The sequence below is a fragment of the Oryzias latipes genome, chromosome 8 (assembly GCF_002234675.1).
Source record: "Oryzias latipes chromosome 8, ASM223467v1".
NCBI lineage: Eukaryota > Metazoa > Chordata > Actinopteri > Beloniformes > Adrianichthyidae > Oryzias > Oryzias latipes.
The window spans coordinates 6,871,062-6,895,599 of record NC_019866.2 but is presented as its reverse complement, the minus strand read 5'-3'; the positions used below and the strand labels follow the sequence as shown (position 1 = coordinate 6,895,599).

The 24,538-nt window shown below is 39.2% G+C and overlaps 1 protein-coding gene across 9 annotated transcripts in view; it reads left to right on the top strand.

Annotated features, from left to right (window-relative positions):
- Nucleotides 1–5,353: 5,353 nt before the first annotated feature.
- The window catches only part of srcin1 (SRC kinase signaling inhibitor 1), a 112,750-nt gene continuing 93,565 nt past the window's right edge, over nt 5,354–24,538 (top strand). For 6 of the 9 annotated variants that reach the window (XM_020705161.2, XM_020705163.2, XM_020705162.2 and 3 more), the window contains exon 1: nt 5,355–6,979. In XM_020705161.2, coding sequence (XP_020560820.2) covers nt 6,904–6,979 — 76 coding nt within the window. In that variant the 5' untranslated portion in view covers nt 5,355–6,903. Of the gene's footprint in view, nt 6,980–24,538 lie in introns of all 9 variants that reach the window. The other 3 variants (XM_020705160.2, XM_023957431.1, XM_020705170.2) reach the window with 3 other exon arrangements.

Sequence of the window (24,538 nt, the reverse complement as noted above, 5' to 3'; positions counted from 1 at the left end):
TTACACTGAACTCACTTTACAATCTGAAAATTTTCTGTGAAAGAATAATTATTTTTAATTCTGTGGTCTTAACTGTAAAATACAGGGTATTTGTGTGTGTTTTGATCATTATTGAAATGACTTTTTGCTTGCAAAACCTACTTGGTCACCTAAACAGCTATAAAACAAGCAGATTTGAGTTTTTCCTAAAGCTAAGGAGCCTTATTTCTATGATTCTTTAAAATATGTGATTTATTTAACAGAAGTTGGTAAAGCAAACAAGTGTTACTGGAAAAATACACGAATATGTTATTACTTTTTTTAATCAAACTATTCTAAACCACTAATTTTATTCTATATTTTGAATATTAGACTATCCATTTCTTAAAGTGTTTTTCTCAGTTTAAAAAATAAACCACTGATGACCCCCAATTCAAACAAGGCCTCTGAACGTCCTTTTCTTACTGATTGACTGGAAAAAAACCCTGCTTAAAGTGTGATTAAAAAGAACATACCGGTATATGTTTGTGCTTCATTGTAAAAGGTTACTGTGCATGGGCTTGTGACATTTTCTGTATGAATGCATTATGTAACATTAATGGCCACTCTCATTCTCTGGCACACAAAAGTCACATAAGGTGCACAGCAATGCGCTTGCAGCTCGGCTGGTCTTTTGAATCCGGACCATCCAACACACACACACACACACACACACACACACACACACACACACACACACACACACACGCATGCAGACACGCACACACACAACAAGAGTAAGCAGAGTTCACCAGTGACTACACCCTCCTAAAAATCCACTCACTTCTATCTGATCACCATGGAAACACAGCATCTGTCCACCAAATGAGCTGAACATTTATTTTCAGGACAGAAAGCTTTTGTATCACAGATCAATATATTTCTGGATCCAAAATAAGCAAAAATGATCATAGATTTGGAAAATAAAAAGGTTTTTAAAGAGAAAATATTTAAAAAAAAGAGTTGCAAATGCTCTGAAATTAGCTAGATCAGAGACTGTATACCGGAAGTGAGGAGAAAAGAAAGAAAAATGTTTGATGTTGAAAATTCTGAGTAAAAGTCCTCATTGTCAAAGATAAAGGAAGAAACAGCAACTGATTTCATTTTTCTGAACCATTGCTTTAATTTGTTACCATGATTGTAATCTGCCATGTTTTCTATGAAAAAGCTTACAAAGGCTTTACTGTTTACATGAGCCGCTGTGATGAAAAGTTTGATGAAAGCCGTTTGAATTTCGTGGATTGAGAACATAAGCTGCCATATTTCTGTCAGAAAAAGGAGGAGAGAACAAGAGCACACAAAATATAAAACTAGTTTTTAAGAAAGGTCCACCCGTCTACATGAGCGTTGTTTTAGATATTTAGTTCTGAAATTATAAAGGACTTTCCCAATTATGTGTACAAGTCTTTAAAATGTCTACAACTTTTTACATTTGTTCTTGAATACTTAAAGTTAAGATTCAGTCGACATGCCTCTTGGTAGGAAGATTAGTCACTGAAAAAAGAGGTAGCCTAAAAATAGGAAAGGAACTTTCATCTTAAAAAGAAAATCACAATAAAGTAGTAAAATGATGCAGTAAGTAATTTTTACTTAAAAAATCATATATATATCGACGTGTGGAAACAAAGAGTTCAAGATGCATTCAAATGGGAAAATAAGGTAAAAAAGCTAACTGTCAAACTGAAATACTTCAAATTGGAGGTAATACAGCCCAATATTACTTTTTTTTAAAGTTTTTTTTGCCAGTTCTAAGCAAAAGGTTTGTATTTGTGAGTTCTATGAATCTAATTGTAGTTTATTTTAATTACATAGATAAAAAAAAAAAAAACTAGTGTAATACGTGAAAATTACTCTTTTCAGATAAAACGTGAAAAAAAATAGAGTACAATCTTAGTAGAAGTTGACTCATCTCAATAAATCTTCATAAAATATAAAATTAGCACTTGTTCTTTGAAAATAAACAATGTTGTTTCCAAAATAGGGTAACAACAACTTGTCAAACTTTAATGAATATTCATGGTGAACCACAGCGCAATATGAGTTTTTTTTGCCTTAAATCCATCGTTTTCTATTTTCAAGAGAATGGAAACATTTCCTTATTTTTAGATCCCATGAGACAAAAAATCCCTGACAATGATGATTTTGAGAAACGTTTGTGGAGCAAAGATAAGTTGAAACAACTTTAAACCTGGTAAAACATTTTGAATGTCTAAAGAAAAGGTTTTACATTTTTTCAAGTATCATATAGTTTGTAGTTGGACCGTTCATATTCGTCTTTTACATGGCCGGTGTGTCCTTCTGCAGTCCTCGGCCGGTTTGTGGCCCCTTTTATCCACACGAAAGGACAGCTGCGGCCTTACTGTACATCATATACTGCATTTGGTAATCATATTTCCCCTGTGGTGCCCGGTGGCTCTCAGGGGAACACAGCCTGGAACACTGGAACAGTAAAATGGCTGCTCTCTGTCTTCTGGGCTCTGCTCTCATGTTTTATAAAAGAACAAGTAGTCGAGATATCTTTTTTAATTTTTTTTAAAGCACTGATGGATCTCTGCAGATTTTTGAAATGATTTACTGATAAGTGTTACCGGAACATTTGGAGCAGTCTCAGTTCAGGGTTTATAGCTGGCTGGTGTCACGCGGAGAGAACAGAAATCCATCACCTCCATCTTCCCTCACCTGTTTTCCTTTTACCCAGAGGCTCCTGAAAGCTCTGAATAGAAAATACCATTGGGTTAAGATCAGAGCTGAAGGTTACAGGGACACACGACTGGTTTCTTGACCGATTTGATATGACACCATTTTTTGCTTTTTATGTACAGTAAGAACCGCTGTGACCCTTGTCTTTCAAGGTTGTCTTCCTGCATATAAGTCACACCATCATTGACCCCCCCCCCCCCTCTTCCCTTTGCCCATAACCTCACAGGGCAGACTCCACTGAAGCGAGGGCAAATCTATTGTGCCACAGAATGTTCTGAAGGGTTTCTGGGTCGATTAGCTCCCACAGCAGAAGTGGAGACAAGGAGAGAGAACAACCAGGGCAAACTCTTGTGTTACTTATGGACGGCCAGAGTTTTCTTCTACAGAAACGCGATTACAAAAATGATGAAATTATTCTCAAAGTCAGCCTCCTGGTAGCTTATTCTGCAAAGCGTTCCATTGCAGAGCCAAAAATAAAAGCAGCAGACGTCATTTTATGAGGAAAACAGTGGAGGAGTTTACACGTCTCTATACCCCTTACTCAGCAAGTTGCACTTCTGCAACTGCATGCAAAGTCAAATATGCAAGCAATGTGATACGTTTTAATGCTTCAGTGTGAATGCAGGCAGAATACTGCAATATGCTGTTGTCATGTTTAGAAAAGATGCAGTCATGTGAAGAAGGGGCCTATTAGTTTGGAAGTGTTGCTTTTTTTTGGATAGTTTATCTTTGCGCAGCATCTCCTACACTTAGAGTCATTGTCCACATTTCACTTATCTGAAGGCTTTACTTTCCTAATTTTAAAATTTACACAATTTTAGGTTCTAACAGGAAAAAAAAATCTTTTGGAAACTTCCACCTGGAAAAATCTGGTGTTGTGACATAAATAGTCCTTGTAGGCACCCTGCTGCTGATCCCACAAGCTACAATAAATGTTTCCAATTCAGAGCAGCAGTCACAAGCTCATCTGCAATCCCGCATATTGTTTTAGAGAAACCCCTTTTTTGCTTTTGCGAGACTTAATCTCTTCTTAGCTTTAATATTGGAAGCAGCAGTGGTGTTTAGCCACTTTTATGCTAGCATCTTAATTTGCTGTCTCCCAAAAAAATGTAAATAATTGCACATTTTGATGATGGCACTTGACCGTATTATTAGTCCAGTTTCTTTTTCCATGCTGCTCAGTGAATGCGTTTGTTTTGGTTAACAGAAAGCAGGTGGGGCTTTCTATCTCAGTTCAGTTTACATCCCCAACACGAACATTGTATTTTCCAGTATCATAGATCTACCAGTTCACACAGGGGGCTAGAAAAAAAGAGAAAATCCCTGCGACTTGCCTGCGTCTCACCTACTTCACCGCTACGTACCTTTGAGTGTTGTTTTAGTGTTTGCTACGACCTGCAGCATGCCTGTAGGAAAAATGTGAACATTTTCGCTCAACAGATTCACCTAGAGGTCCATGACCCTGACATTTCCAGATGGTTACCTGTGTTCCCCCGTAAAGGTTTGTCAATTTTTTGCCTGCAGGCAGCCTGCATCCACCCGTAAAGGCAGCGGTGACTAAAGTTTTACATGAATGCATGTCCTGTTCCCACATGTTGTCTGACTCAACGTAGGTCCTACAAAAAGAAGAAACCCACTCCTTTCCTTGCTTTTCTCTGTTCACTTCGTCCAAATATCATGTGGCGTTTTGCTGCCTCTTGGGCAGAGAGACTTTAATTTTGGGATATTTCAGTTTGACATCGATCACAGGCCACAGATTTTTCATTTTGCTTTGCCTCAAAGGCCACAGTTCCACTATTGAGTGGGACCATTTTTCCTGGTTTTGTCTCAGGGATTGGTCAGTCTTATGCACTAAAATGTCTTCATCATAGCAAAAGTACGAAACAGTGATTTGTCAGCAAACACAACCTTGCAGGACCATATTTGTGCATCTTCCAAACAATGGAGAGCAAGTGTGTTTGCAGACTGATGTAAACTGCTTCTGACAGAGTAGCTCTTTGTGAATTGCTGAGAACAAGGCTGAGCTTCAAATGACAACATGCCTGTGTTTGACAGAAATATTCAGTCTTTTTTATCCAAAAGCTCTCGCCTTTCACTCACTTTCTTTCCTTCTTGTCACTTGTGCTTCATCAGATACAGTTTTGCTGGTGATTCAAGTCAGTCCAGGTTTTTCTCAATCATATGACACTATTTAAAGACCCACTCCAACAACGATCATGTTTTTGGTATTGCAGTGACATGGGTGCTACAGGCCGTGAACCAAAAGTCCATTCCAATACATCCACTTACAGATGAATGGATCCATGTCCATGTTTGTTTTTGTCATCCAAACTGTACGGCTGTTTGGATGGCATCCCCCTCATTGTATATTGTCCCAAGGAGTTATGCATCCCTCCTCCCCACTTTTTTCTGCCTTAAATCACCAGCATCACTTTCTTCTCCCAATTTTGTTGGTCCAATAGATGCTTCAAGCATTTCTCCACCCAAGACTTGCTGGCTGGGCTGAGCCACAAACAGGAGCATGTCCCAGGACTCTCTTCTGTTACCATATCATGAAATGTGCCCTGGGCGTGAGACAATGCAGTGAACTGCCTGTATCTTTAAGAGGAGGGAGAGTAGAATGTGTAACAGGGAGGAAAGACGCCAAATGAGATAGTGGGAGAGGGAGTGTAGATTTATTATGAGCAAAAATTTTGTTGTATTGTTTGGAGGATGCTGAGCATACCTGTACCGGCATGCACCACCTTCCCGAGCTCAAACAGCTGAAGAGTGCACGCATCTCTCCCTGTCTCTCTTTTCCTCACACACTCAGGCTCTCCTATCCTTCCCACTCTCACACACACACGTGCTCGCACTCACGCGCACGCAGTGCTGTCAGGAGCCGCTGGACCACAGCCATCTCCAGAAGGAGGTTCCAGCGGAGGCAAGAGAAAGCCAGAGTGAGACAAAGGGAAGGAGGACGGCAGACGGCGAGGAGCGAATAAGGAGCGGCTCAAGGAAGGAGAGACACAGCGCTTTGTGAAGAGCACAAAGCGAGGAAGAGGAGGAGGGAGGAGTAGAGAGGAAAAAAAAGAGGAGGGGAAACAGGAAACGCGATCACTTTCAGCTGCAGCGGTCCGTGTCGCAGCATGGGCAATGCACCATCCCAAGGCATGTAAAACCCTATCTCTATGCATACTTGTATAACAGGTTTTCTTCATTGCTTTTACACGGTGTGCCATCCAACCAGCTGGCTGTCCTCCTGTTACACTCTGTGGAGGCAGGGATGAAGGGGAGGGGAGGTGTGTGTTGGACAGCAGCGTGGCTGTAGCAGAGTGATGCTGCGAGGCAGCATCAGTTAAAAGATTGTAGGTTAGCAACGAGGAGCTGGAGGATGAGGCTGAGGGAGAGGAGCTGGGTGGAGGCACCATGTGTGGGAGGAAAGGGGGTGGGGGGCAGGAGAGGCATCAGTGAAGCAGGTGGTGTTGTTGGGCGTGATTGCATATGTGCACAAGAAAAAAAAAAAGAGTTAAGTGACAGATTTGTGTTTTGTGTGGTCAAGAACAAAGTGTGATGGGTGGCAGGCGGTGCTCAAGCCGCCAACCTCTGAACAGTGAGCTGAGAGTAAAGGAAGGCAAGTATGGATAGATAAGACAAAAAAAAGATGTAAATGGGGATTGGATTATAAACGGATGGATAGGTGGGTCAGGTCCTTAATTCAATAAGCTAACCTTTCCTTTGAGGCTTCAGTCACCTCCTTATATAGTTCTTTCTTAGTTCGTTCTTTTTTATAAAAGAACAACAAAAACAACCTTTTTGCTGAATTCCAACTTCTCCATCTTTAGACATCATTTTTTTTTAAATATATGGATGTCTTGCTGAGATCCATCTGTAATGGCTTTTGAGAACAACTGCAACACCTGTGACTCCAAAGCAAACCAAATAAGGCAGAAAAATGGATTGATTAGTGAAATAAATTGAGAAAAGTCATTAACAATATCTACCGAAATGCAAAAACATTACTTTTCAGACTGAAGGACAACAGCAAACAGCTCAGGGAATTCATCCACATTAAAATCTCTCTCTTACTCCTCATTCTTCTCCACTTTGTCTTCCTCCCCTCCTCTTCATCCCTTGCTTGTCTCTCACCAAGGGACAGTCTGGTAGTTGGTGGGAAGAGGGAAAGCAAGAGAAAAAGCAGAGGATATGAAAGACGGCGAAAGAATGAAAGGAAGTTCAAAAGAACAGAAGATCAAAAAATGGTTTGCTCGTAGATGGACGGGTGAGTCGAGATGCAGAGGGTCCGGCTTGGGCAGCGGGAGTCTTTTTAACAGGGCTGAATGCCTAAATGGGCTCATTATGTGGACTGATTGCAAGGACTCAGCAGTGGAATAGTAAAGCAACTTGTTTGCTTGTGGGCTTATTCTGTTTGGTGTTGAATATTTATTAGTTTGGCCGGTTTTCGGCTGCTGTGATTCACTATTTTACAAATGACCTTTCATTTCTGCAAGCTGATATTGAAATCATTAAGCCTGACTCTGTCATTTATCTCTTAATCCAAGAGAAAATCTGGTTTGGGGTCTAGCAAGCAAAGATAAGCCACATGCATGAAACATTTTCCACTATCTTGAGATTTATTTGTGTGGTTTGGGGTGATGAATGTATATATTACTCCTGTCTTGGAGTTGTGTCTGCATCTGCTCAAAAGAAATTCACAAAAAAAAACACAAGCAAAAAGAGGCTTTTTGTTTCTTTTCAAAACACAGAAAATAGATTTAGCTGAACGTCTTTCTCCTAAAGAACCGCCGCTCTTCTGAATGATTCGCTAAAACAAAAGGTTTCCAACCGTTCCACAGTATTTAGCAGCGTCACTGTCAATTCCACATAATGTTGCTAAAGACTAATCTGATTGCATTCATGCAAGAAACAGACATTTGTCGGGCTCTGTTCTCTCAGGATGGTCCCTTGAATGTGTCCTCCTCGCGTTCAGTAGTCAGTCACTTTCTTTAACTGCAAATAGAAACATCTTTTTAAGCCCATTAGCGTTTCCCCAGTTTACACTGCAAGTCTAAACCATAAAGAATAGATTAAGCAAAGTTCAGCATTAAACCACTGTTGGCCTGCTGGAGACTTACTGCTCATCAAATGTTGCCTTTGTGCAGCTTTGTGTCTCCCCGTTACACCTAACATTTTCAGCAGGGGTTTATGTCATCACGCGTGTCTCTGTCGGCTGATCCTCTTTAGTGAGGCAGATCCAGATTCATGCCTTTGGAGGGTCTTCAGTGATGCAGACGTTGGAAAGTCGAGCATAAAAGGATTGCATTGGTAGATATAGAGGCTGGATGAAATGAGATTGGGGTTACGGTGGCCCACTTTTGGAGCCTAATCTCATGAAAACAAGAAAAGGTTTTAGGAGATGTATTTAACATAGAGTGGATATGCTTTGAAAGTGAAAAAAACGAATCTAACCTTCAAGTTCAACTCAGAAAAAAAATCAAATAGATTGATGCAATAAATAAAGCCATCTGTTTACTGTTCTTTCATATTAATTCTATGAGGAAGGACATGTGGAGTGGACTGGGCTATGTCATTATGCCCCTGACAAATATTGGTCCAGCATGCAGGGACACCACCTCAGTTGAGTCACATTTCTCCCCGGCTTTGTGTACTTCTATTTATGTTAGATGGTACAACATGTAATATGAGTCTCAGGATGAAATGTTTGTTCTTTTACCAAACAATTAAGCTTCTAGGTGTCTTTTATCAGCAAACAGTGGCGTTCGGCATGTTTGTGCTGTCTCATTTTTGTGCTCATCCACCTGCGTATTCCCCAGGTCTGTGCCACACAAAGCCCCATGTATGCTGCCCCGCGATTGGTTAATGATGATGCAATGTTTCATGGCAGAGGAGCTGCATGTTTTAAGGGCATTTTGAAGTAATTGATCCTGCTGGGAATAGCGTAACCAGACTGGTACTGATGTTACAGTAAATCAGCAAAACAAAATGTGATAATTGCTTTTAAAATTTTGCTTATTTTAGGAAACCTCCTCTAAATCAAAAAGGGGTTGAACATGCAATGACTGTGATGGATGAAAAAAAGAAGCTTTATTCGTTTTTTCTTGTCATAAGTTTGAATTACACCATTGCTTTCATAAATGCATTTATTTATATGCAACAGAGAATAAGAGATGAAGAAACATTTGAATATGTGCACAATGATCAAGCTGGATTACAGCAGATCATGCATTTTCCATTAATAAAATAGGTCACAATACTATTGGAAAACTAATCTGAGTCTTCTAATTTTCTTCAACTCAGTCAGGATTTCTGCATGGAAACCCAGGTAGCAATAATCAAGGATAAAAATCTTTGTCAATGACTTGTGCTTTTACTGCACGGGTCTGTGGAGCTTCTGCTGACTGTCTGCAGTGGTAAGCACACTGGTAAACCCTCAAGGTCATTAATGACTTAGTGCATTTATCAAAGTCGTCTGTGTTTTTAAACAGAAACATGTTGACGAGTCTAAAATATGAACAAAATCGTGGAAATGGAAAACGACAAATCTGTTGTGTGAATAATTTGGCATACAAATAGAAAAATGTCATTTCGAGTACGTCAAGTAAAGATTCTTATGCATTTGTTTTGATATTTTAAAGCTCTTCATCTGAACATTTCTTTTTAGCCATCCTCGATTAAAATTGAAAGTGATTTATCTAAACAATTGTGCCAGATATTTTATTAAAAATAATATTTTATTAACATTTCCATGTAAATGTAATATTTCAGGAATTTTGTTTTTTTAAAATGCTTTTTTTCAACTTAATTTAACCAAATGAGGACTGAGCTTTGAACTGTGAAGCTTAAAGATGGAGCACCTGTGGTGTTCTATTGGGTTTCTATACACAGTATTCCAAATTTGATCCCAATAAATTAAAGTATTAATAGAAAATAAGTCTCCACAAACCTCAAATTGAGCGGACAGGTGCTTTGTGCAGCTTCTTATCAGATAGAGGTGGTGCTTCATGCGTGGCACTACAGCTTTGAAGCCTAACTAAAGTTAAAGTAGCATTAATCAAGGAAGAATAAAAATAAAAATTGGGGAAGTTCTGTTTCTTCTTCAAAGATAAAGTAACATCGGGAATGACTGAGATTGGAGTGTTGAAGGCTGCTTGCCGTGTGTTGGTTTTGTTTGTTAAATAATCTAGTCTCCTGACAGTGACTCACATTCATCCCAAAATTATCCCAAAAGCAGCATTTTTTTGCATTTCAGTGCAGATCAGGGAGAGAAAATCAGGATAGAAACGTTTAGAAAAAGGCATTTGTGTGAGACGTTAAGGACTCCAAATGGATGTTTCTGAATAACTTCAGCTGTTCAGAAATCAGCTGAATGACTAATAGTTAAAGCTAATGCCTCTCCACTGTTTGAAGCTGCACGTTTTTCTCCTCCATCATCCACACAGCCTGTGGCAATCAGCCCTCTGATTGACTGCATGTGCAGGAGTCCCACTGTCACTATTTGTAGGATGCAGTGACTTTTTAATGATTTTTTTTCCGTCTGCTGTGTGGCTTCTGAAGATAGATGTCAATTTTCAAATCACCCTTTTTGTATGCATAAGCTACTCAATTTTTGCATTTTTGAGCCAGTTTAGCTGCACAAGAGTTCCTCTTATTTGTAGTTTACCCCCAAATCATTATATATATATAGAGAGAGATAGATAGATCTATAGATAGATAGAGATATATACAGTTAGAGGATTATTAGAACATAAAATGGGTTAAAATGGTGAAATTATTGAGGAAGTATTCTTAAACCTTTTATTTTTTTAATCGTTGTCCATTTTTAACATTAATTAGGTCGATTCTGCCTTAAAGATTTCCTCTTAGATAAAAGAGCCATGGTTAGTTGGGTATCAGTTGCTTCAAAATTGCTTTTTCTTTTACTTACACACACAGGTAAAGCCTGGAAATTGACGATTCCCATGACAATATTAAGAATCATTTCAGAAAATCATTTCACTCACACTCAGGTAAATGCAACAGAACAGATTTGTATAAAATGTTTATTTGCACTAGATTACATTATAAGGCAGTATTTATTTATTTTTTTTTTTTTTTGCAAAAGTACACAAAGGCTGTTTATTTGGCTTATTTCCTCAACAGTAACTGCAAAACTATTAGTATAATAATTTTAGTAATCAAAATTAGCCTTAAAATAAAGTTAAAGCATTAACACGCTGATCATTTCTGTGAGCTTCGGTACCTTTCACTGCATCTACACCCCCTCTTTTTGTGAAACAAAGCAAAGTAAGATCCACTGCAGCCTCACCTGGCTTGTTGTTTTGTTGTACCTGAAATAGTAGCACAGATGACACTCAGCCTTTAATATTCTGTGGAAATGGAGCACGCAGTGTTTCTTCAGCTACTTGTGCCTCCTCTTTGCACAGGGGTGTGACAGACAGTTTAAACAAAATTGATCATTTTGTGCTCTTCCACTCCCCTAAAGGTTAGGTGATGTTACAGCGGCAATTTTGTAGATATCATAGTATGATCAGGTGATACGGTCCTTGGTGAGACATTTAATGAAAAAAGACCATTTTTGCTGCGATTTCCCTGATGGTTCTGCTAAACTGTGAGGTTTTTGTGTGCCAAAGGAGGGAAAACTTACATCTCTTAAAAGTTTCTTTTCAGGAAAAGGATATTAAGAAATAAGAGGAAATAAAATGGAGACGTTAATGAGGTGTGAAGAGTGTTAAGCCTTCATTTCTCTTGGCTGGACTGTTTGCCTGCTCCTTCTCTTTCCCATTGCTTCTGATTTTCATTTTAAAGATGCTCAGGCAGGAATGTAAAGCAGGAACTGCCGCTTCAACGGTTTTGGGCAGATTACCGTCTCTCTAACTGCATATCTCTTTCTGGTTCTGGTCTAAGCAGACACCGTCTTCACCTTCGGACTAAAGGTTGAGTTATCAAACTGTAACAAGAGATTTGGTATCACTCTGCCTGTTGAAGCATCAAATATGACTGAATTGCCCTGGGGTTTGGCTGCAATTCAGATTTCCAACTTTACTCTGCCTCAACTAAAAGTTTACCCTCTGTCATGCTTTCTGTCAGCATCTCTGTTTGCTGGATCTCAGTTCTGTTTGGACTTCTGCTCCTTTGCGTGTTGTCTTTCATGTGTGGCTGCAAATCTGTGCAGTTAAAAACGCTGTGGTCCGTTGAGGTTTTGTGGTTCACTTTCCATTTCCTTCCCCATTTCCTTCTCTATGAGCCACCTTTCTCACAAGGAAACCAATTTCCACTTTATCGCTCACTAATGAGAAAAACTGGCAGACGAGCAGATATGGGCTCGAATTATCCAGGAGTCCAGCCAAGCTTTAGAAAGGCATTTTCTGTAACTAGGATCATTGGTGGCGCAAGCGTTGCGTGTGAAATTCATGGATGGGCCGAAGCCCGCTGACATAAAGTATTAGTGCAGTGAGTGTGAAAAGGTCAGGCTTGTTTTCTGCTGAGACAAACCTGGACTCTCCAGTTTGTCTTCCAGTTTTTGTTTGATTCTCTAGAAAAGAGAAAACATCTTTTAATGCAACATGCTGACTAAAATGCTGCATACATAACCACATTAAATGACTTTTTTTTTTTTGGACAGTCTAAAATTAAGTAAGACATTTTGCTTGCCTTACTCTTTACATTTTCATTCATGCAACTTTTAACATGGTGTTATTACAGCAGTTTATTTTTTTTCTGCTGTTGATAAAAAGGTGGTTTTAAATCAAACTTGAAGGGTAAATAAAGGGAAGAATCATGCATTTTTTTTAATGGGAGGAGAAAGAAATTACTCATAAACTCAGTGGGTGAATTGATTTATAAATTACAGCATGTATAGACCAAACTGTCAAGACACCTGATGAGTACAAAGGCTTGTCTGTTCTCCAAGTCCTACATTTCTTGCACAGTTACTAGGAAACGGGAGGCTGGTAGAGCTGACTGTTGATGTGCAGCGAGGCAGCAGACCTGAAGCAAGTGGTAACTCGATTATTGGAAGAGAAGCTCTGAGGTTAAAAGCTGCATTAATGATGGATGCAACATTAAAAATGAGTTAACCAAACTCATTTTTCTTTATCTGTAAACAAAGATCTGTGTCGGCGTTGTCTTAAAAAAGGAATCTGGTCATAAAGAGTGCATTCTTTAGAAGTTTGACGATTAATTGCAACTAGTGATGACTGTGCTAACACCTTCAATGACTTCTCTCATCAGATTAATAGTAATAAGATGTCCTTTTTTGTGCATGCTGGACTACAAATCAATATCCCAACATGTTTGGTCTGCAGCTGTGCGTTTGAATGGAAATCAAGCTGTATGTCTTTTGTGTTGAATATATTTGCTTTAAATCTGATCATTCTACTGCATTCTCGTCCTCTCCATCCCCTTCATCGAGTTGGATCTGACGCTTTAGCTCCTCTTTCTTGCTCCTATTGTTTTGGCAGATGAATCTTTGCTTGGCAGCGAACTGCGAGCCTGCTGCCTTTGCGGCTTTTTTTCTTCTTCTTCTCCTTGGCATCGCCACCTTTCTAAAAGGCAATCATAATGAAGTCCTGAGCTCCACCTTCATGATGGAAGCAGAAGTTTGTGGAGCTGCAGAGTGAAGCATCAGGGGTTGGCAGCAGAACTCATTGGGTTCAGCCCCACCTCCTTTTACTTGCCAAACAGATGCTCTGGAGATGGAGGAGTGTTCACAGATGGGTTTGCGCCTGTCATTCTGGCTTCTATGATATTTGTTCAATAAGTATTGCCAGAAATAGATGGATGGCACCACACAGTCACGTGCAGGCTAATGTGTAACTACCAATTAGTTATTTGTTGTCCATGTGCTTTTTGTTCTTCTTAGTAATGATTGGTTCTTTCTGCATTCATTGGTTTCGGATTTTAGTTTCTTTGACACCCCAATAGCTTTAACTATTAATAATGTCAAAGAATTATTAAGACTTCCTGGACTGTGGGGGAATTAGTATTTGACCAGTCTCATTAAATGACACTCCCTGTCTCAGCTGTTGAAGATGGCAGAGAAGAAAAAAACAGCCAAAGCCGCAGTGGACTCTGCTCTTATTGCTTTGTGCCTTCTGTGGTGCCGTTTTTGAAATTGCCCCGACTTTTTTTTTTTTTTTTTTTGTAAATTGTTTTCTTTTTCTCACCTTCTGTTAAGTGTTGAGAGCGACTTTGGAACAGAGACGTCATGTTTCAAGTGGAGAAAAATGCCCCTCAGATGCAGCTTGAGTCGTGCGGAGAAAAGATAATTATCTTTACCCAAGGTGTGAATTTAGAGTTCACTGTACACAATAAGGCAACAAACACAGTGTGTTACTGAGATACCAGAAACTGAAATGTAAACAGTCAGGAAAGTGATGTTTTCAAATGAAGGGAAGCCTCAGTTTCAACACAAATTGACAGATGTGTTGTACTTCACTGGTTTATCATTGACTGTCCGATTGTTTGTTTCCGCACAGTGCTTGTTGCGATACAGACACATTGAGAATCAATGTCAAATACGGCAACAAAATGTTGAGGGCGCAAAGTTGTGCTTTTGTAGTGCTGCTCCTCTGAGAACGTGCCATTGACTCACTAGGCACACACAAAAAGACACTGCAAGGGGAAAAGATGGAGAGGATTTATTTTATTTATGTGAAGTAGAACCATCTGGCATTGGTATTCAGCTCTCGTTTGTTGCTTTAGATTGTTAAGCATTGTTGAACAGCATGCAAATGGACTAAAGTGAGATTTTACCTTGTGTTTTTGTAGTTGCACACCCTTCAATTGTTCACTTTCACTGCAGATCATTAGTGTATCATTGGAGAATGTAAAGGGCTTCAATTTAATCAGTTGGATCATTAATTAAATCTATGTTAAATACATTCAATCATGAAAACAACTTTTCAAAAGCAGCAACTTTAATGAAAGGAATCATAGTTCTGTTGTGGACTTTATGGATGTTTCATGCTAATCACACTTGAATCTGTTGTCCAATTTGGTCTTCTTTGTGTGTCGATGTGCAATTACATAGAAACAGTGACGTTGCTGGGTGTTGCACACAAATGCCTGAACTTTCAAAGACCCCCTGTGATGCAGCAGTGCTCCAATCCATTTAACTCATCTATTTGCTAAAATGCATGCGGGGTTACGCATTGATCGGGTCGCTGTATGGTACGGTTAAGACACACCTCTCTACATGTCTTGTATTGATGTGTGCTTTTGGACTGCCACAACCTTTTTGGGATTATCAGTGGGGTTCAGGATTGATGTTTTAGGGGGGCACTTTTTGACATTGTAAATTCTGGTGCAGTTTTTCTTTTGTATAATATTGAAATAGAAAAGAGATTGATTACCCCAAATGTTAAAAACTCTGTATTTTTAGGTAGCTGCTTGTCCTACATTATTGCATATTTTATTGTTTTCAGTGATTAGATTGATGTAAATTGGTTCTCACTTTAAGTTTCATGTTTTAATGTTTGAATTTGTTAATTACATACATTTACATATTTTATAACATTGACTGAATATGAGAACTGGACCAAGTGAATGCGCCACCTGAGAAAATGGCTTTCTTCCAGCTGCAACCAAATTAAGTCAATTCAGTCACCATTTTTTTTGAGATGTGGTTGCCGCCATGTTGGAGCCAGAAGTAGTCAGTAAGCATTGACTGGTCTGAGTCAAGGTTTCTATGGGAACCACTCTCATCATCAGGAGTGAGCTTGTTGGAAATCCACACCCCTACCACTTGAAAGTGGGTTCAGAGAATCTGTCAATCAACACATACTTTTGTTGAGTCGTCTGATTGGCCACTTTATACCTTGAAAAACTTTCACCACAGAAAAATATTTTGAAATAAAGGGTTACCAAGAACATGTTGAAAAAGGAATCGGAGCAAAAACAGTTATACACTGGGGGTGTAACGATTGATCCACCAAATGTATGAATTCCCTTAGATCCAACCAGATCGATCTGTCTGAGGCAAGCTGTTAATCGAATCGAATTGACTAAAAAATGATCAAGCCATCATCACAGTCTAATGTGACTGACTCTAATGTGCGACAGTGGCTCAGGTGGTTGAGCGGGTCGTCTAATGACCGAAGGGTTGGCGGTTCGATCCCCGCTCCCACCAGCAAAAATGTCGTTGTGTCCTTGGGCAAAACACTTCACCCTCCTTGCCTCCAGTGTGGCTCCACTGGTGTGTGAATGTGCATGAATGTTCCCGGTGATGGTCAGAGGAGCCGTAGGCGCGAAATGGCAGCCACGCCTCTGTCAGTCTGCCCCAGGGCAGCTGTGGCTACATCAGTAGCTTACCATCACCAAGTATGAATAAGGAGTGAATGAATAATGGTTACAATGTAAGCGCTTTGAGTGTCATGAAAAGCGCAGATAAATCCAATCCATTATATAATGTGTGGAAACACTTTGATTTTTGTAAAGACAGGTGACCATACAGTGTGGTAGAATGTTCTAATAATGTTACATTTGGATTATTTGGATGTAAAAAACAACAGTGGGCTGAACTTTGTCAAACTAAAATGTGGAAGGACTTGCCATAAAGCTCAGTGACTTTGTGTCGGAGTGTCCAGCCTGAGACTGGAAGGTTGTGAGGTCAAATCCAGGCCGAGTCACACCAAGGACAAAAAATGAGATCCAATGCCTCCCTGTTTGACATTGAGCATCAAGGGGTGTGTTCTCTAAGGGATGGGTCACATGCGGAAAACAAATTTCCCTCACTCAGGTGTGTGACAACTAATGGGACTTTAACATTCTTGTGTTTGTTTGTATACGTCTTTAATTTACACGTGATTATCTTGCAAGAAATACAAGAAATCTGGAAAACCTCACCTGCGCTGTTTAGCACCAAGGTATTTATCTCCAACACTGGTTGAATTTTTAACTAAAGATGTCCTGTATCGATTTTAGGTCAGGTATTCAGATGGAATTGGATCTGAACCGATATACAATAAATCAGATCGGCAACCACAAACTTTGTTATGAATCAAGTCGTTGTTAAAATGATTCGTTACACCCCTATTATTGTGACAACTAGATTTGACTGAACAACAGCTGTTTATTTCTAAATAGAAGTCTATGGCATTTTTGGCTTTTTGGAACCAGCGGGTTCTTCCTGTTTGGGAGGCAGTGTGGAAGGGGTCACATTCCAGTTCTCATTTAACCCTTGTGCTATCCTATGACCCCACCCTCACATTGGCGTGTTATTCCTTCCATGACAAAGGTGGATAAAGGGGGAGAGGATTTCATGTAATCCATGGACACCAGTGAGGTTCACAAATCATTGAAGAAAAAAGGTTCAGCGCACCGTCTAGTGGGGTCTAGATGACCCAACTCCCAATGTTAAAGTGCCGAGGGCAGCACAAGGGATACAGCCAATGGTTTCTACTCATCGTAAATGTCAGTTATATTTATTTTCCTTTCTTTTTCTCTTTTACACATTCATTTAAAACTCCAGTGCCTCTTTTAGTTTGGCAGAATTTTCTGGATTCTTAGAGTAAATTTTTTTTGCAGCTTTTTGATTGTGTCAGATATTTTTTACTTTCTGCATTTTCTCAGGTTTCTTGTTTTTGGACAATAATATGGGATTTGATTTAACTTGGTGACATGTTTTTTTAGGACTGGGCTTCGTAAATTAGAAAAACAAAAAAACCGCTGGTGGTTCATTTTTTGATGCATGATTATTTAAGCATCTTCAGCAGCCTATGGGAATTTTGTTAGTGCCCCCCAGTGCATGCATTATTGTGTGTGCCCCTCTTCTGCTGTTTGAGATAATGACAGCTGGCTGTGTTTTTGAATGATTCATGGTGGAATTTTAATAAGACTTGCTGCAGATGTCTTGAAGGAGCCAAGCTGCCTTTAAGTGTAGAGTCAGTACTGCAGGATGCTGGTCATCTCCACTATTGTGTTTTAAGATCTCATCTGTCAGTTGATTTTGTGCCATGGCAGTCTGACTACCGAGAACACTATGAAGATCAGACTGCAACATGTAATTGCTTTTTGAGAGGCATTACAGTAGACAAATGAGTAAAACAATGTTTAACAAAAGAAGGTCATCGTGAAGAATAAAGGATAATAATAACAAGCAGGAGCAGTGCTGGCCTTCAAAATGTTCCTCTCTTTCTCTTTTCTTTACTTGTTTTATCTTCACGGTCGGATCTACCTGATGCAGGCTGAACCTAGCATGAGTCAGTATTGATTTCCTTTCCCTCTGCTCTCCTGGTGGGTGTTTGGCGCAGGAGATCAGTGACACACATAGCAGAGCCGGAGCCCTTTATTCCTTTTCAGCCTCCTTGGTCTGCTCCAGCCTATCATATCATAAAAGTATTTTTTTTTCCCCCATCTTTTCACGTGCTGCCATCTTTAGAAGATGCCCTCTGAGTTCTGGCCTCACTGCTATTGATCTGGTCCAATGTGACTTTCCGTTGGGAGCAGCAGGATGAACACAAATCAGGAGTTATTTAAAGAGGGAATACGCCCTCTCAGTGCATATTTAAACTTTGTGCATTAAACAGTCGATTCGTGGATTTTAAAATGGCTGGAGAAAGCTCGCAATGAATCAAACTGATCGTAAACACGGACACGCACAAGGAAGTGCAAAAAAGACAAAATAAATCAGATGAGCACTGTAAAAACATATTTTTCTGACTAAGTCAGAAATCAGTTGTCTTTTTTTGTAATATTAATGTTCAACCTGATGCCGTCCTTATGTTGGTTTTTCTTTTTCTGGCAATTTCTCATGCCTCACTTTTGAAAAAGTCTGCAATCAAAAGCTGCTAAATTAGGTTTGCCACATCATATTAAAGTTAATGTTGTTCTGCTTAAACAGAAATAATTAATTGCAGAATATTTGACAGCTTCGTTTTTAAACGGATTAATCATCTCCTTTGGTAATCAAGCACAATGCAGCTTCCTTGCTGGTTATTTATTTATGAGGGACTCATGTTTTTTTTTTTTTTTAATCACTTCAAAGAGAATGCCTTTAAATACATTGGACTACAACGTGTTCTATAAATCAGTCAAGTCTGATTGCACATCATTTCTGTGTTTATGCTGATAGCCTGCAACCAATTACAGCGCTGGCAGACTGGAGACATATTTTGTTGTGGCTGTTTGGATGCAGTGTTGTCATGACATCCTTTATCCACCAGAGGAGAGGAATCCATCTCCATATCTAAACCTATGACGGCATTTGGCAGACAGAGCACCGTAACAACCATTTCCAGGCTTTGGTGGACAAGACGGCAAACATCAAAGCAGTCAGTTTCCATGGACTTTTAGCCAGAAAGGCAACTTTCAATGTTATGTTCCTCTTATCTTTGGAGTAAATCCAGCCCACCAGCATTTTGAATTCATTTCTACTGACCTCGTAATTTGAAGGTGCGGGTGTCCGCCCCTGAGCTTCTCCTGAAAATCAGTCCAGGAGCAATTAAGAGACTTTGTTCTGTAGAACTGGTATCACCTTTCCAAAATGCGTACTGGGAGTTCATTGAAGGATTTTTGCTCCCCTTCTCTTTCACCTGTGCTTGTTTCGGCCTCTGATGGATCCTCCTCTTGGGATAAAGATGCATGGGCTTTGCTCTCTACCTGTATCTCATTTACAAAGGCTTGTCTGTCTTTTAACATCATTATTATAACTAGTGGGGCACACAATTGGACCAAATCTAAAAATAATTCATTTTGTGAGGATGAGACAAAAATAAAAGGATTTGCATTTTGTTTTCAGAGATAACAATAGATTTAGTATTTAAATGTGACCTCTGGCAGCCAAGAGAAGTAATTGTCATTTTGCATATTTGATATACAGCTTTTTCTGACTCTATTTTGTCAAGCAGTCAGATGCCTCACAATGGATTTCTCTCACTTATTGGCCGTCACAGACTTCCAGAAATCAAAAGTATTACCTACCACATCTCGTCTGTCACGACAGGGATGCCTTTGTTGCAGATATGGAATGACAGCCAATTAATTTCGGGTACGTTTCATTGATATTCAATCGCTTTCAATTGCTTCCCAGATGCTTGTACTTGTATCACACCAACAAAGTGATCTGCAGCTTTGCTTAGGCCTTAGTCACGTACACCCGAACAGGAGGTTTTTGGGTTGTTCAGGTCCGTAGAAGGCTGGAGAGATGAGCAGTTGCATCTTAAAAGGAGCACAGGCCCCTTACTACATAAGAGCCCATGGGACGCTTGTAGTATGCTCACACAAAACTACGCTCTATCTAATTTTGTAGATTCTAACAGCCAGGCTTGCATGGAGCACGTAACTGATGCTAAAGGGGCATGCATCTCACAGAGTGTTCTGCAACCTTAAAATTTCATGCAGGCCACCTGCATGCCCCTTTTCCCAATTGTCTCCCAAAGACAGCCCGCATTAACCCGTAAGGACAGCTGTGACTAAGGCATTACTGTGAGACAGACCAGGATGGAGCCTTTTTAGATATTTGACATAAACTACTTTTTCCTTCATATTTGTCCTCCTAAAATGTGTAATTGATTCTTTAACTATATGATATTTTCAGGTCATTTAGGTAATTAAGTAAAATTCCAGATTCTATTAGAAAATACCATGGACGCACACACAATGGATGGAAAATAACAAACCTCGTCAATAGAATTCTTAATGTTAAAAATGAAGTTTGAAGTGGAACCTGCCAATCAAAAGCCCCACCCCTGATGCAGAAATTTGAATTCTAGTAAAATGAAAACTACAAAAAAAAAACACAGTTTATTGGTATCTACATACAACAATGGTAAGTATACTTGGGATGAAAATTGGCTTTAAAAAATGACAGTTGATGAGATGTAACCTGCCTCCAGTGGTCTTTTGAGGAACTGCAACGTTTGTTATTTTTAGGTTTGTGTCAAATTTGGGAATTAAAGGTGTAGGATTGGAAAAATCCAAATGATAAAATAAATTTTGACATTGCTGATGCCAGCTTCACACCTGCTCCTTGGCATGCGTGCTGCACATGCAATGCTGAACTGCTGTCTGTCTGTTCACACTGCTGATCTGCCTGTTACGGCTCTGCTGCAGGGCACAGACTGCCTGAAGAATCTTTGCACTTTGGTTAAGCCTCTGTCAGATGGTGTCTACCCACTGACACTACAGCTAAAGGTGTTCTGCAGCCAATGTGATCATTTTTGGTGAACAGTTTAATCAGCACTATGGACTACAATTTAAATTTACCAAAACCTCCACTGTTGTGCATTTATTCTGAGTTTCATAGTTTCTGTCTTTTTAACATTCTTGCATAAAAAAACACATGAAAGAGAAAAAGAAATAAAGATTCTTAAATTAATTATTTAAAATATTTTTCATCCACAAGAAGCAGCGTTTGGGGTTTTGTTTTTAAAAATTCAAGCGGGCAAAAAAAGATTTATTTACTCCTTGCATTGATTTTAAACCTCTGCTTTGTTGAGTGCATTTGCCAAAAGAAAATGTATAATAGCCCTGAATTTCAACAATAATTCAAAAAAAGAAAAGCTTGCACTGTGTATGATGTAGATAGATATATAGATAGCTGCTCTTTACCTCAGTCCTAAGGCTTATTTTCTATGAGATTGTTCTTCAAAAGCAAAAAAACCCCAGTGAAAGTGGTGGATCTATTTATGCGTGCGTCACATTTGAGTTTGTGCACTTCCAAGAAACCATTACATGATTCCAGAAAATGCAGGTCTTGTATAGAAATGTGTGTATATCAGCCTGTGACATATCATTAGAATGTGCTTGGCAGTCTGTTTTATTGCACATTACATTTTTTCCATTTCATATCTTGTGCATGACATTGTGCACCCCTTGAAGAAATCTGTGGCATGGACATGCGGGTAAGCACAGCATCCTGCACACAAACTTTGGACAACAGCCGTGCGCATCTTTGCAGAGCGGGGCGACTCTGAGTGAGCAATTCTGGTTGCACCTCGGGCTGCCAGCACTGTCTCTGCAATCACACTCCCATTGAGGGCAGCCTTTCATCTTGAGCCTTTCAGAGAAACCTTTCAGACACAGAAAGAGAGACATAGAAAGAGGTAGATCAAGGTGGAAAGAGAGCACCAAAGAAAGAGGGAGGGAAGTGCTTCTGCAGCCCGGAGCGCCGGTCTCCAGCTTCAGTGTGAATAAGCATGATGCTGACGACAAACACGAGCACTGAAAGAATATAGTGATGCATTTGTGTCTCCCAAAAAGGGAACAAGACCAAGATGTGCTTGTTAGTTGGTATTGTGTGTGTGCACTCTGTCTCTGTCATAACCTATTTAGGGCTCTGCTGTATTCTTCAGTGTCTCCTAAAAACCTAATCATTGAGGCATAATCACACTGTGGGAGGGAAACTGTGCTTTAAACTGTAGAACATTGAAGTACAGTACTTTTCCAGGATGCATGGCTCACTTTGCTCTGCAGTTGTGCTGGGTGGGACTGGATGGACACAATCTGTTTGCTGGGGATCCAGGGCGAGGAGATGTTTGGAGACGATTATCAGTTTGTTTTTCCTGACGGCACCCCAGGTGGTCAGGTGTTGGTGCTAAGCTGCAGAGACCCAGGTGAGCACATAGTTTCAGGGGCTACGTTCTGCTCCAGATTAAGACCACAAAATGGTTCATTCACTTTTAGATGCAATATAGTTGTATCAAACATTGCATGGTGGGCAGTTTTGAACTTTAAAGCTGCACCAAAAGTGGCAGAGAAACCTCAGAGAAATGAAGTGCATTCTCCTGTGCAAAAACTGTATTTTGTCTTTTATTTGTGGTGGTTTGTTTTTGCTTTGTGTCAAATTTATCTTAAAGAAACAGTTGGCAAGCTTTGCTGTCACTCATAAATCATTCAGATCAACTTTGTCTGCAAAGAAAGCTGAGGCACACAAAACACGTTTTCCTTTTATTCCCTTTTATTCTGCCATTTCTGAAAAAGTATGCATTTTGGTACAGTGGTGTTAAGAAGTGTTAACCTCTTTCTGATTGCTGGATATTTCAGATCCTCAAAACGAATCAAAGATGGCGATACTGCATTTGTGATTAACGTAGAAATGTTCATGGGCCTTTTTAGGGTTCCCCTAAACCATGTATTATACCATGACGAGCCAGACTTCATTTTTTTTTGTTCTTGCTTAATTTAGAGGTAGATCGGCTGTTGTATTTTGGATTAATGTCCTGCTACAGAACTCAAGTGTATGGAGTTTTTGGTAGACAGCAGAATCCATGGCTCCATTTACCACAGCAAGTCCTCTATTTCAAGAAGCAACAAAACAGACCCATATAATTACACTAACTCTCCCATGTTTGACTCTTAGTGTAGTATTCATCAAAAAAAAACTGTTACTTTCAAGCCAAAGGAATGGGACACACCTTTCGAAAAATTGAGCTTTTGTCTCATCAATCAAAATATTTTCTCTAGTCATAGAAATGTTTTCTGAAAAAAAAAATATAGATGAGCTTTACTGTTCTTAATTGTCCAACTAAACTGTGAGGCTGCAGTTCTTTGGATGTTAGTGGTTTGGTAAGACCTCAGAAACATTGCTGCTCTCTTGAGGTGATTTTTGTTTGGCCAGCCTGAGAAGGGTCTCTCCACTCTTCCATATTTTTCGCTGATTCTTGTTGATGACTTGGAGTGTGGTTTTCTGGGTTCCCAGAGCTTTATAATGGCTTTATATCTTTTTCCCTAATGACAGATTGACCTTGTTTCTCATTTGTTTGTGAATGTGTTTGGAGTGCAGCATGATGTCTGTCTTTGAAGGATCTGTTGGTCTACTTCACAGATTTGAGAGAACATGTGTAACAAAAATCCAACCAGGGAGGGTCTTGATGACTCAAAGGCAGCTTTATAAAGATGCTTTTGTAAAATCTTAAGGAACTGTTTGCAGATCTAAAACATGAAATACTTGTGACAACAGAGAGTGTTGGGATGAGGCTAGCAGGGGAATCACAAACCAGCATGACTTATTTTCAGAGGAGTTGCAGAACAATCTGTTTGTATTTAATCCTTTCTGAAACATTTACACAGCTAATTATTTTTAAAGTATTAGAGGCATGCCCCCCCCCCCCCCCCTGCAACATTTCTGAAAGACAGTGAAGACTGTAGAGAACTCTTAAAATGTGTTGGACAAATAAAATCATAAGTAAATAATAAAATGTTTGATGGAAAGCTTAGAAAGATTATTGCTTTAATGTGTTTATTTGCAACTAGCTTCTGTGCAGGATGCTAAATCATTAACATAATTTAAATTATGTCAATATACCTAAAATTGAATAAAAAATGTTAAAGACAAATATTAAATTAGACACATGTTGTATATCTTGCAATAGCATGTTTGTTAGCACAGCGAAAAATCGTTTTTGCTTGTTAAGTAAAAGGCTGCAGACCTGACTTGCATTTTCAAACACTGCAAAAATACAAAATCTTTTTTAATATGGTATCAGACTTTAATATCTTATTATAGTTGAGACTAAATTAACTTGAGTAAATTTTCAGGGAGATGTTATAATTTGTTTTAATACCATTGATCTTCTATATCCTGTTGAGTAATTTCAACTGGAACATATCTTATTTTAGATAATATCTGTAAAGAAACAATTTTTTTTTTTTTACTTCACATATTAAGATACATTAAAGCAGCAAAACTTTTTTGGGGGTGCAATGTATGCTTATATTAAGACATATTAACCTTAATATGAGTGTTTATTGCCAATTATAAGAATTAATTTGGTCTTAAAGGCCAGAACATTACAAGAACATTATAAGATATTAATTAAGTCTGAATTTACTATTTCTTTTTACTTATAACGAGGGAAAAGCATGAAGACCAAAAGATGGG